The 14158-nt window shown below is 36.7% G+C and overlaps 1 protein-coding gene across 1 annotated transcript in view; it reads right to left on the reverse strand.

Annotated features, from left to right (window-relative positions):
- The window catches only part of LOC131433033 (zinc finger protein Elbow), a 72803-nt gene extending 63395 nt beyond the window's left edge, over positions 1–9408 (reverse strand). Inside the window, exon 1 of the mRNA XM_058599760.1 lies at positions 8008–9408. Within this exon, the coding sequence (XP_058455743.1) occupies positions 8008–8067 (60 nt within the window). The 5' untranslated portion in view covers positions 8068–9408. The remainder of the gene's footprint in view (positions 1–8007) is intronic.
- Positions 9409–14158: the final 4750 nt, after the last annotated feature.

Consider the following 14158-nt stretch of genomic DNA (forward strand, 5'->3'; position numbering starts at 1 on the left):
TGCCTCAGGATCAAGCAAAAATTTTAAGTAGTTCATGCTTTTCAATGTCTGCTTTTTGTCTTACCATTAATATATTAAACAATCCATCACATCGCTTGAGGCAGAGGGTTCAAAGTGATATCCGGATAGAAAATTAGAGTTACGAGCTTTAAAAGAAATACATTCCTCAAGTAACACACTTTCGGACCATGATTAATTTTCATGGGAGAAGACTTTTTGCTTATGGTTTCAAGAGAAGTTAAAATGATTGGTTTCATGATTTTCTAATCATGACAGCAGTAACGGATTTCTTTCCGTGTACGCTAAGAATAGATCCACTGGAATTCTACTTTCATGAGATAGGGTAACGGAGGTATTTTGACCCGCCGCTTATAATTCTGGTTGTAATCAACATGAAGTACATATTTATACCTTATATGTTAAAGAATGGGAAATTCTTCAAAATTATGAGTCACGATGTACTTCCTTTTGATAGAGTGACCAAAGTACCTCCGTTACCCAAAATCTGAAGGACACAAGTTCATCCCGGAACTTCCCGGACAACCGAAAAGGTTCTGAGATGAAAATTTGGTGACTCGATAAAAACCCGTGCCAAACACTCCTTAGTATACAGACGACAATTGATTCGTTTGAACAGAGTATTACAGGAAAAGCGACCCCAAAATGAAGATCTTCACGACAGAGTCGTTTGGCTTCATGACAATGCATGACCCCATTTTTCGACAGTCCTACAAATTTATTTGAATACGCTGAAATGGTACGCTTTGCTCCACACGCCCTATTCATCGAATATTGCACCATTCGATTACCGATTGTTCCAATTCATGGCGCAAGGATTATAAGGGCAGCACTTTGAAAACTGCGAAATGTCCAAATATTGAACTAGTGGCATTATCAAACCTAGTAGTTTGATAAATTTATAAGATTCTATCCTCGGTCATAAGAGTTGCGAAATAGATTCTTTTATCTCCGAGAAGTTTTGATCATTAAAAAACACCGAAAATTGTCGGGTACGTCACATATATTATTACATCTCTCGAACCGAAAAACTTCGCCTTAATCCTTTCAAATTAAACCAACATTGTTAGCATTCTAATAAATTAAAGTTTATCGAAATTCGTTGAGTCATCTTTGAATAAATTCAACCAATGCAAAATGTGCGATCAGTCGGTTAAGCCCCTCGTACTATTATATCTTCGGAATTGGCAATGATTTGATTTTCGGACGATTTACAACTTAATTGTAGCATTCAATTAAGCGGTAAAAACAACGCGTTATGTCGGTTACTCAAATTATATCATTAAATTTGCGGAATCATAAGTGACGGTCATTCGTAGTTGGCTGGACCGATTTTCACGAACTTAGATTCAAATAAAAAGTCTTAAGATGCAATACAAAATTCTTGAATTTTGTTTGGATCTGACTTCCGGTGCCAGAGTTGTGGGGTAAAATGTACTAAAAAATAAAATATGCGTGCTAATTTTTCTCAGAGATGACGTGACCGATTTTACAAATTTAGATTTTTACAAACTTAGAAAATTCTTATAGTTATACTAAACTTCTGAACTTCATCTGGATCCGATTTTAGACCATCACCTAAAAAGGCGAAGCAAACAAACGTAAAAAACCTAGTGGTATTAAACTAATCACACTTACACTTCCTCAACCGGAAGTCAGATTTATATAAGATATCCAGGAACTTTGTATGGGACTACAAGACGTTTCATTTGAATCTAAGTATTTAAAAATAGGTCCAACCGTCTCTGAGAAAATTGGGTGCACAAAAATGTTACATACATATTTACAAACACGCATTCACCCATAGAGACATTTTTCGTACAAAAGTCGGCTTTCAAAGTGATTTCATAACCTTGCTATATGAGTAAGGCAAAAACGCTACGAAATAGTTCGAATGTACATCGTTCAGAAAAAACCACTATGGGTATTTCGCAATATCTTTCCTAAATATCACTTATATGAATCATAACGGACATTGTTAAGAGAACATTAGCCGTGGCTCCAAATACAACTGAACAATTATTTAAACAATTATTTCATACCACTCTACAAGAATAGTTTACCTTAGCTGTTTTTGCGAAACGGATCAAGCAATTGGATTCATGTCTGGTGATTGAGGGAATATTTGAAGTTGTTGGGGAGTTATTTGACAGAAGCCAAGAACGTACGACTTCTGCGATGTATTTTGTTTTGTTCGGAATAAGAGCCGATCCCTACCCTTTATTTTCATTACTTTTTTTTGTCTTAAAACGTTCAAATATTGCTCCTTCTTCATGATTCCATTGATAACTACCAACTTTCCTACATCGAATGCAGGCATATAGTTCCAAACCATCACTGAATACCAGAATTCTTGCACCTGATTGAAAAACGTCGATTTTTTTTTAAACAAGTGGTCAAATAAACTTACAATCAATCAAACAAAAATCTATCAGTCGTTCTAAATTTTAGTAGTCAATCGGAATAAAAATGGAATTTCCGAAAACGAAAAAAAAAGTTTGATACCAAAAGGCTTAGAATTGCATGAAACGTCGAGATTTAGTGTTTTTTAAAAAAGTCGACCTTTTGGGACTTAGAAAAAAAAATCAAAAGTCCCAGAAAGTTGATTTTTTCCAAACAAATTTTTTTTGTGATGACACTAAATCTCGACGTTTCATGCAGTTTCGATTTTGGACATTTCATGTACTCCCCCTTATGGTGCTTTTTCAAGATCGAAAATTTTCAAACCTTTACCGCCGGGCAGCACCCCTTACGCATGTCCGATTTAGCTCAAATTTTGTATGAGGACATTTTTAGAGGTGCTTCAAGCATTAGCGCTTTACGAAATCAGAGGTGATCCCAAAATATTGGCACCCTTATATATAAGAGCGGTAAAAATCAACGTATTTTGTCGGTTAGGTCACTTTTACAATCATATCTTCGGAACTAAAAGTCACAGCCATTTGATCTTTGAACTTGATCAATGGCCCGATAGTGGCTTTCAAACGAGCCCAAGTTAAAATCGGTTCAGCCATCTCTGAGAAAATTGAGCGCGTAAAAATACAACGCGTTTTGTCGGTTACGTCAGTTATACAATCATATCTCCGGAACCAAAAGTCACATCCATTTGATCTTTGAACTTGATGAATAGTAGCTTTTAAACGAGCATAACTTTGTTGAATTCGGTTCAGCCATCTCTGAGAAAATTGAGCGCGTTCAAATATCTAAGAAAAGCGCACACACATACACACACAGAGTCATTTTCCGATCTCGTCGAACTGAGTCGAATGGTATATAACCAATGGGTCTCCGAGACCCGTTCGAAAGTCGGTTTTTCCAGCAATTCTAATACCTTTCTATAAAGAAAGGCAAAAAACCTGAAAAACAATAAAAACTAACATTTGAGTTGGATTGCGATCGCGGATGATTCCGTGTAAGTACCTGCTTTTATCTCTCCCGCATGCAAAACCTTCAATCCTTGATAATAGCTGCACGCATCTGTTTATGTGAATACATTTCATATCAAATCAAAATTGCCAGTGTTTCTGATACCTTCCCTATCAGTTGTGCTTGTAAATTTATAGACGTGCATCAATCAACTACATTTCATCGTCAGCAAAGCTGTCATAGACAAAGATAATTGTTTGCATTTTGCGAGAATGTTTTCGTTAAACAACTCGTCAATTACTCACGAGAGTGATTGGTGATGCCAATATTTTCTAAATATTTGCTATTAATGACTGATGCTTCAATCAATACATCTAAAATAATCGATCCAAGTTTTGATGGTGATGAAGAAGCGTCATAATTATGGAAACAGTTTCTGATGGATCCGATGGATTGTGCGTACTCCTGAATATGGTATTTGAATTGTTAATTATAAGAACCCTTAACAACACATTTCGCGAAAAAAAAAGCAAAACTGACACATCATCAGCTTACTTCCCAAAGAGATGGAAAAACGCTAAAGTAATTCTTATCCTCAAACCTGATAAAAACCCAGAGGAAAAATTAAGTTATCGAACAATTAGTTTACTTTCTTCTATCAGTAAACTTTTCGAAAAAATTATCTTGTTGAGAATGATGTCTCATATAAATGAGAATTCAATTTTTTTACCAGAGCAGTTTGGATTTCGTCATGAACATTCAACTACTCATCAACTTGTAAGAGTAACGAACATGATAAAAGCAAATAAATCTTCTCGGTTATCCACTGGAGTTGCTCTTCTAGGCATAGAAAAAGCATTCGACAGTGTTTGGCACAAAGGTTTAATAGCAAAAATGTTTGATTTCCAGTTTCCTATTTATTTGATCAAAATGATTCAAAATTATTTAATTGATCGTACTCTCAGGATAGCTATCAGAATTGTAAATCTGAATTGCTACCCGTACGAGCAGGTGTTTCGAACCAGAAGTTAAAATATTATACAATATTCCAGCGTAGCTCCAATCTTGTATAATATTTTCACTTCTGATCTTCCAAATCTACCCGTTGGTTGTCAGAAATCGCTATTCCGTGACGACACAAGTCTGTTAGCCACAGGTAGAAATCTAAGAGTGATCTGCAGTCGCCTACAAAGAAGCTTTCCCTACACAAAAATCTCAGAATTGTGGAAGCAAATGATGTCTTCATGGTAATAACCAAATCATGTATATAATAGGGCTGAAATGTCACCACTTTTGGTTGAACACCCAATTTAAATCTTAATAATTTAATTTTAACTCATATTCCAATAAGTAGTAATTTAAAAAAAAAGCTTCTTCTGAAAGCCATTGTTTGTTAGACGTTGTTTTTCTTTCCAGCTAGAAAGGTTGTATATCATGTTGGTATAACAAGGAAAAGTAGCATAAAGGTTTTTAACATAAAGTAGCAAAACTCCATGCTTTTATGAATAACGTAAGTATGGTTGAAAATTGTAACTAACTCAAAAATGAGCTACTATAAAAAAACTTGCTTTCGTAGGCAATGGTTTCTATAACCAGAACACCAAAAACGTTAAGGAGATCTACATCCGTAGATTTCCGGAAAAATCGCTTTTATTTTAGGCATTTTTAAAGTATGATTATTTGTGTCATCAAGAAACGTTCATGAATTCATGCGTTGGAGAAATAATAATTTATTTGAACGTTCAAAACTGTACATTGAATAAAATCTGTTACAACAGAATGTCACCGACGGTATTTAGTCGTTGATTTCCGCAAAGCTATAAAATAGTGGGCAGGTGTTTAATCTTCACAAACTCATCCATTTTTGGATACATGTTAGGTATGCCTTCGCAATAATAATAAGTAAAATAGAGGAATGATAAGCATTGAGTAAGCTAAACAAGAAATATTCCATAATTTGTATGCTGCTTGCATTCCGTCGATCAAAAACTGATTCAAACAGAAGTGAATCAGATGAAAAGATGTTAAAAGAAATAAGAATACCTTTGAATTTATTACCCAAGCTGAACCTGAACCAGAACAGTTCAAGAAATTAACAGTAGATAATGTGGTTAAATCAGGATAGACTTGATTCAACTTTGCACATATCTTTAGTATAACCTTTCGTTTTACACCATAGAGAAACGGATTGGTTTCAAGACTGTTTTTAAAAACCTTTTTTAATACACCTAGTGGTGTAATGATGCCATCCTCATATTACTTATATTTTAAAAAAATATCACTAGAATATCACAGATTCTGCCAAGAAATTTTTTTTTCAATCTTGAATTAAATAAACTATTTTGGGTATGAACTAACATAACCTTTTCAATTTGTTAAAAGTTATTTCAAGTTAATAGGAATTTTTCTTCGTTTTGCATCGTCGCACTGAATGATTAAACACACTTTACTCTATATCGGAAATTGGACCTGGATGATATTAAACATTAACCTATGAGACTATAGGAACATTCATTTGAGCCTAAGTTTGTGAAAATCGATTGAAAAAATGGAGTGAGTTTCGTTTTAAAGTTTTTGACCACTATTTCCGGTACATCTGGAACCAGGAACTGGGAACCGGTATAGCCGAAGTCGTGTCGTTAGGTAGTAACTAATATAGTCTACAAATTAAATCAGGTTTTAGCCAAATCTAGAAAAACAAATTCCTTTTTTGCATGGTCGCTCTAAATGACGGTGTGCAATTTTAACACACACTTTACCCTATGAAAGCATGATGAAATTCAATAGCAACCTATGTGACTATTTTTTTTTATTTCATGAGTGACATTTTTTGACACATACACACATACATACACACACAGACGTTGCTCAACTCGATGAACTGTGTCGAATGATATAGAACAATTAGCCCACATTATTTTTCAAGAAATTGCATAAACTTTCTATAAGAGAAAGGCAATAAGTATATTTTTATAGAAAAGCATCGTCATCATTTTTTTTTTGATAATATTAACAAGTTGATTTACAGAGTGGCATATTTTTTATCTGAAAAATATAGAATTGAATGGAGTAACCCTGCACGCTATACGAAATTGAACAAAGCACGCTGCGAACGGATCAAAGCCGGTGGTGTTTTCTTCTTCCGTAACTCACGTACCAACGCGTACCAGTTTTGCATCGTCATTTTGAATGACGATTTGAATGTTTTTACTATCATCGGCCTATAGTTTCGGAACCGGAAGTCGAATACAAATAAAATTGCACCGTATTTTTTAAGACAATAAAAGTTTTGATTTAGATCATGATTTGTGAAAATCGTGATTTGCTGAGAAATCGAAGTGAGTTCCGTTTTTGGATCTTTTCGGTGCTTTTGAAAGCGGAAATCGGGGACTAGTAGTCTCAATGTAGTTTTATATATTCAATAATTAACATCAGCCAACTAGATGGACTTAGAGTGAGTTGTATAAAAATTTGCACCTCATTTCGCCATCGCTTGTGCAAAAATACTAATAAATCGAAAATTTTCACTAAGCGCACTGTAATACCGGAACCGAAAGTCGGATCTGCATTAACTTTTTGACATTTTGTTATATAGACGAACTGAGACATATACCAGAAAGTCAAAAACAATGTCAAATTAAACAATATAAGAGCAAATTCAGCAGCTGCAAGATTCGTATGGGTGGTCTATAATATAACTGAAACTGAAACAAACGTATCCCCAGCAAACCGTTTTATTTAGTAGTTTTATTTATTCGACCAGTTCTTCTGTCAAATTCAAAACTGGTCTACGATGCCGTTCTTATTTTTTGTATATTTGAAACACGAGTAAAACACGGCTGGGGCTGCCAGTTTATCTTGTTTTAAAATTCAGATTTAAATTTTGCAACTGACATAAATTATGCATCTGGAACTAGAACACTACAGAATATGCCCTAAGGTCTCCAATTATAAAATTCAGCATAGTACCGTTTTATAGTTGGTAATGATATAGTCGAATTAAATAGCTTAAATCGAGAAAAAACGTCGTCGTTATTAGTCCGGAAGTCGACGTTTCAACACACACATTGTCGCCAGGAGCTGGTTTTGAGCTTAAGTTCAAAGTGTAGGGTAACGGTTCCAGTATTTTATCACAATTCGTTGATTGAAAGCCGAATAATCGGCAAAATAATAATAAAGTAGTATGAGTATCTGAATTTGCTGTTTATCAAGAATCAGAACAAATTGGTTCAAGTGCTTCGTTTCCCTTATTAGGAGAACTGTTCCTTGTGCAGTCCATTTCTGGAATTCTATTTCAACTAAGACGGCGCTTGTTGTTTGATGTTTAGATTGACTCAAGCGGACTAGTTTGCTTATACGAACTAGCCAATCGCAATACGACTTTGTTTATACTAATGTTATTGACTTTATTTTGATGGCTGCAATTAAATGATAACATTTACTTCGAGCAAAAGACAAACTACTGAGCATTTTGCGTTGGAAAAATAATTAATCTTTGGTAAACTATGATAATGCGAAAGCAGGAACGGGCACCAACCGCCTAATTTTTTTTTGGTTAATTGAATTATTTGTTGTTCATTATAAATACAAATTTATCATTAAATACACATTTGAGTTACTCACCGTGTTTGGTAGAGGGGACACATATTCCGGCCGTATGTACTGATTACTTGAAGTCAACATTGTTTTGACTGGTGTTGGCAAAACAACTTTTCCGGTGTATTTTGGTCGCTCCAAGGTTATTCCTCAACTAGTAAAGATGTCGTTTTTCTTTCGGATGTTTCTCACCGTTGACTACGGATTTATTTTATAATGAAACTTGTTTTCCAATGGCTTTTGGTACCATATAATTGAAGTGAATCTGCTTATCAGGGAACTCGAGTGTTAACACTGTGCCACATGGTTGAAGTAATTCTCATTAATCAAGTCGTAATAAATCCAACTTCCTTTGGTTTACGTTTATTTGTCACTTTTGCTTTCACTTCACTTTTATTGCTCCGTATTTCATGATGTACACAATTGCGCTGAACGTTGTTGACGAGGGCCCCAGTTAAGTGACGACCCAATATTTTCACACAGCTTTATGATATGTGGCACGTAAATAAAACCACTGCGTGCTCTGACTCAAGGAAAAATACATAAATTTATCTACAGCAGTAATCACGGCCATAATTTTATTCACACTGCAGAGGGTAATATTTTCCAGTGGAATCCGTTTTTTCTCATTGTATTCAGGTCGGTATCCAGCGAGTGAGAGAGAGGGATAGAGAGAGTGAGGTCGTCGAAAACAAAGCAAAACATGGAATAAAAACTACATAAATCACTAAATTATAATCCCCTGAGCTAGATTTATATCCATTTAGATGCAATAAATCCACATTTAGTTGAAGTTATGTAAATTAATCCATTTTTGTCTACATTTTATTTCCACTGAGCAATTGCTGCAACCATATTCTCTGTGTTTTATTGCAGTGCGATAACGAAGGTTAATGGTTTTCACTGGACTTATTCACAACTATTCTTGTTACTGTAATTTGAATTGTATTGATGTAGTACAACAATAGGATCAACGGTACAAGCGCAACGATTAGCTGATGACAATAAAAACAATCAACCTAAATCAGTACCAATTACACCCATAGAAGGGGGAACATGCGGTGATAAATTCAACAACCCATCACATACACACTCGGTTGTGAATAGGAATTCAAAAGACAATCATTAGGGCCGCATTGTCTATTGTGCTATCACCAAGGATTACATTATACTATCGCATCATCCATCGCACGGTGGCGGTAATCGCGCGGACCCGTCGCGAGTGTGACAGAGATAGGGTGAATGTTTTTGTCGCAGATTTTTGAACTCGCGGCCAGTCAACGAAACTCAACTCGACAGACGGAACGGGCTTAGCGTATTGAGCTAACGCGTACCACAACGACCGGTGTGGCAGACTTCATGCAAAAGTGATTAATAACATTTGTGCTGCTCTAAACGATCACAATAACTGACAGCGACTAACAAAAACATTCGACTACTAGTTTTTCCTCTCACTCTCCGGTCGCTCGTGGAAAACCTTACAGCTACACGTTTTCTTGTATCTGTGTGAGCTAGAGATGGAGAGAATATTCTCTCAAATCGAATGTTCACAAACACATTCTCGTTTGAGGGGTACCATCCATCGTTTCGCTCACGCTCTCAAGACATACCGATGCTAACGCGAATTGTAATCTGCTCCATCACACCTCAAGAGTCGTTTGGGTGGGGTATGGGGTATAGTCTGGAGCCCACCCAAAAACGGCCCCTTCTTCGCTGTTGCCTGTGTTTGTAGCAGTGTTTGTTAGAACTGAGATTGTTGAGTGCACTTGTGTTGCAACGACGAAGCACATGGCTGTCGATGCTTAGAGCACACAGCAACATTGCTCGGCTCTACCGAGCTATGCAATGTTTATGGTTAGTGTCGTCTTCGCGAGAGTGAGACTCGCTCGCATAAATGGATTATTTCACAGCTGGTAAATTTCGATTGGAACATGCGCTTTTACGGTTCGCCATGATTGCAACGTGTTGATGTATGTGACGTCAAATTTATTATGGCCGCTGCTGTTATCTCTTTGTTGTTGGCGGTTTTACACCTCGTTTCATTCACACAAACAAGCATCCGACGTCGGGTCGTGGCTGGTGGTTTGGGAAATGTACATTTTTACAAGCGTGCTGGGCCAAGAGGTTAAGTGATGATTGCCCTTTTCTGGTCTCTATTGTTCTCGATGTTGGCAAATGACTTTTGCTGGGAAGCGAAACAGTAATAATTTATGAAGTTGTTCTATTGAGGGTTTAATTGAGTGTTGATTCATCGAAACTTTCTCTATTTATCGTTTATTGATTAATTCAACCCTATAACATCGTTAAATATCTAATATCTGGATCATGGAACTTTTTGAACTGTTGGCAATCTATCGGTTCCTGAAAAATGTGTTGACGGTGTCATTATGGGAAAAACTCATGTCACGAACTGGTTCTACGTTCTGACAACGAGCACTGTTTGCTATTTTTTTTCTTCTTTCAACTGCTCTCATGCTGGCTTGTTGGTTCCAACGGACCGAGAACTCCATTCTCAGCCAACGGGCATATCAGTGACACTGTATCGCCATCGTAGAGGACTGTTGGGTTTGTACTGAGGTGTCATTGAGGAGGGAGAAAGTTGTCAAGCGAGACCGGCAAAGGGAGAAAATGTCAGCAGTAGAGTATCATTTATATTAAGTGACAGTTTTTGCAACGAAAGGTGACATATAAAAAATAGCAATATGTCATGTTAATTTCGTTTATAATATACACGCTCCATTTTCGTTGGAGTTTTACTTGTGTTCTCGATATTTTCACCCATGTCGTTGGGTATGCATACTGAATGTGTCTAGTTTGATGACATAAAAAAGATTAGATGTAATACATAAAGATTTGCGTGAGCACCAATGAGAAAAATGACTGATTTAGGTAAAAATACGAGAAAAGGTTGTAGTACGCGGGATTGCATAATTCGTTTGAGATGTTTATTGATATTTGGATCAACCGATTCTTACAAGCTACTTGTCGTATGTTCGAGTCCCGGCCTGGAAAGATTTTCAGTGTCAGTAACCATCATCTGTCAAAATTTCATGCCATTCGGTTCATTGATGTTTTATTAATTGTCCTCTTAATAAGGCTACTGTGCTAAGCTGAACTAGACTACCCGTAGTTGCACTTCGTGATTGACCGAGCAAGTGAAAATACACAATGAACCGAGAAAATGATGCTTGGGAGTGGTTATTCATTTTCACTCAAAACTTTTCATGAAATGGCCAATAACGATGCCGCCAACGATCAGAGGCTGTGCTACTGAGGAAAGGAAGCAATGTTAGTCCGATACTCGTTGTTTCTAGAGATCGCGGGTACCACTGCATCTCCACGAGTACCACTGGCGAGGATTTGTGTTATTGAGGATGGGAGAAGATCTGGGATATGTGTTGGTAATCAATGCGATCTCAACAGAAAGTGCGGTGCACGAAATAAACCTCTGAAACTCGTATAATCCAAGACAGCCGGCTGCCTATAGATCCGTCGCATCATTTGTAAGTTAATTTTTCCACTTTTGTTTCCAAGACAAATACACTTATTTATCGTAAAGACAAAAATGGAAAGGGGAATTAAATATCCATAATATATCGACCGCTTGGATATAAAACAAAAAACGTATAGCGCGAAGAAAAACTATTATGAACTCCGCTTTTGTACCAATATCTTCAAGTAAGCCAATCAGGGCAGCCATCCCGAAAAATAAATTTAAAACATCATTGAATTTTCCTATAGTAGTGCGAAGTGTTACATGTAACCCATCTGATGTAAACGAAGTAATTACAACGTTGACGAAAGAACTACCAGGCGTCCAATTTCCCAGCACGACCCAAGGAATCTAAAACCTACTTGTGGCACTTTCCGAAAAAAATACGTTTTACGAAACGACCGTTACATTCCATTAAAAATCTCCTAACATCCTAACATCCTTCATCCGTTGCAATCCATTAAAACTAATTACAGTTACTGAATTAGGTTGCATGATGAAACTACGAACTTTTGAGTTTACCTTGTTTACCGTTTCGTGATGAATCTTAATCGACCACAGCTAAACCTATATTTTTACCTATCTTATTATATTATATACCTCTTTTGGCAAAAATCTTTTGAGAAAATTACCCTTTTTCTTTGTCCTGAAATATACCTTTTGGCCGTTCCGTTGCATGACAGTATAATAAAATATTTCGGAAGTTGCGTAAAGTTATCCTGCACATAAGTATCATCGTACGTCAAATATTCGCGTAATATCTTTGGAACCCTGGTTTTAGCCGTCACATTCTGTTTATTCTTACGGTTCACTACGGATCTCATACGAAGTTTCTGAGTTTCATTTGCATCCGACTTCCGGTTCCGGAATTACAGGGTAATATGCACCAAAAAAAGCGAAAACAATGTCACTCACTTTTCTCGGAGATGACTAAACCGATTTTCACAAACTTAGCCTCAACTGAAAGGTTTTAAGATGCCATACGAATATTCCAATATTCAAACCTCTGATTCTGGAGGTAGATGTCAATTTCAAGATTAGTTTTTCATAAACTACCTCTTTATATTGTCTAGCAGAGATGTCCATCTCCTCTGTGTGACGAAGAGCAAGCGAAATTTCTTCCCTCGCACTGACAACTTCAACGAGAGCTCTTCTCTTTCACATATACTCACCACTGTTGTATAAAGTGTGCACGCATCATGAGTGCGTTTGTTTATTTTCTTTTACCTCCTCCACTGAATCGCACCAAAGTGCTAGAACAGAGCTAATAAATTCTCTGAGGTGGATGCAGATACTTTCACAGAAGTGTACTCGCCGGTTAGCACTTTGGTGTATGGTTCGCGTAGAAGAAGCGTGGGCAAAATCAGCAAAATAAAACAATTTATCGTTAAATTTTCGGTTTTCATTGCAAATTTTTCATAGCAAGGCCAGATCTACTCTCTATTAATTGAAGTTCACAGAAGTGTTCGCTCACCATCACGCGCCAGTGATCACTTGGGTGTATTTAGGCGAAAGCACGTGTGAGCGATTCGTGCGAAGAGAATGTTATTCTCTCGCACCAGCTTCTTTCAACACAAGCACGCACTCAAAGTCTGTCTGTCTGGACACTGAGAAGAAGTGCGCTTTTCTCGTTGTGTGGAGCGTAGCAAATGTATCCGCAGTGTTTAATTGAAACCTACGCCCTGGTGTATCACTCTAGTGAAATGCCATCTTTGTTGTCTAGTTAATTTTACTAGTTTGCAGACCATGAGAGTCAGTAACCAAATAATCCATTGATAATTCCATAAATGATTTGCTGAACTTTGGCTAAGTCAAAAGAAAGGCATTGTCCAAGAGAAAGGCATTATCGCACCACTAGGTGGATTATGACGATGTTTTTGCCGCTCAATTTTCTCAGAGATGGCTTGGCCGATTTTAACAAATCTAGGCTCTTTTGAAAGCTACTAATGACATTGGTCAAGTTTGAAGATCAAATGGTTAGATTGACCGCGTATTTCTCATCGACTGCATTTTCTCGACGATAACTCAACGAATTTCGATAAACTGAAACTTATTTTAAAGCTAGCAATGCCAATCGAATTTGGAAGGGTTATGGTCAACATTTCCGGATTGAGATATGTAATCTCATATGTGTCGTATCTTGGCAAATTTTTAATGCACTAAAATTTCTCGCAGATGAAAGAATCGATTTTTAAAGACTTAGACTCGTTTGAAAGCTACTATTTGATTTTTTTATATGCATATAATCAGGCGCGTATACAGTGGGGGGGGGGGGGGGGGTTTAGGGGTTCAAACCCCCCCCCGAAACAAAAAATTATAGCCCATGGGAAACATTGTGATATAAATTGTACATGTGTTGATTTATCACCATGTTCTAAAACCCCCCCCGAAAATTTTCTCTGGCTACGCGCCTGCATATAATACTACACTGATAAAAATTTGTACGATCGATTCATATGTAAATAGCACTTCTATTTAATATGCTTTTCCATTTCAATACATAACCAAAGCGATTTGTTTTAAGATTTTATGTGCAAATTCACTAAGAGGCCATATTTGATCATTTTTCACTTAGCTTTGATGTGTTTTTCCTTTAGATGTGATGTGTTCTGCTATCGAATCGAACTACATGTGTTAAGCACTTCGTTTTCTAGTGAAAATAAGTACAGCACAAATGTATGTGCA

This window comes from Malaya genurostris, chromosome 2 (genome assembly GCF_030247185.1).
Source record: "Malaya genurostris strain Urasoe2022 chromosome 2, Malgen_1.1, whole genome shotgun sequence".
Classification (NCBI taxonomy): Eukaryota; Metazoa; Arthropoda; class Insecta; order Diptera; family Culicidae; genus Malaya; species Malaya genurostris.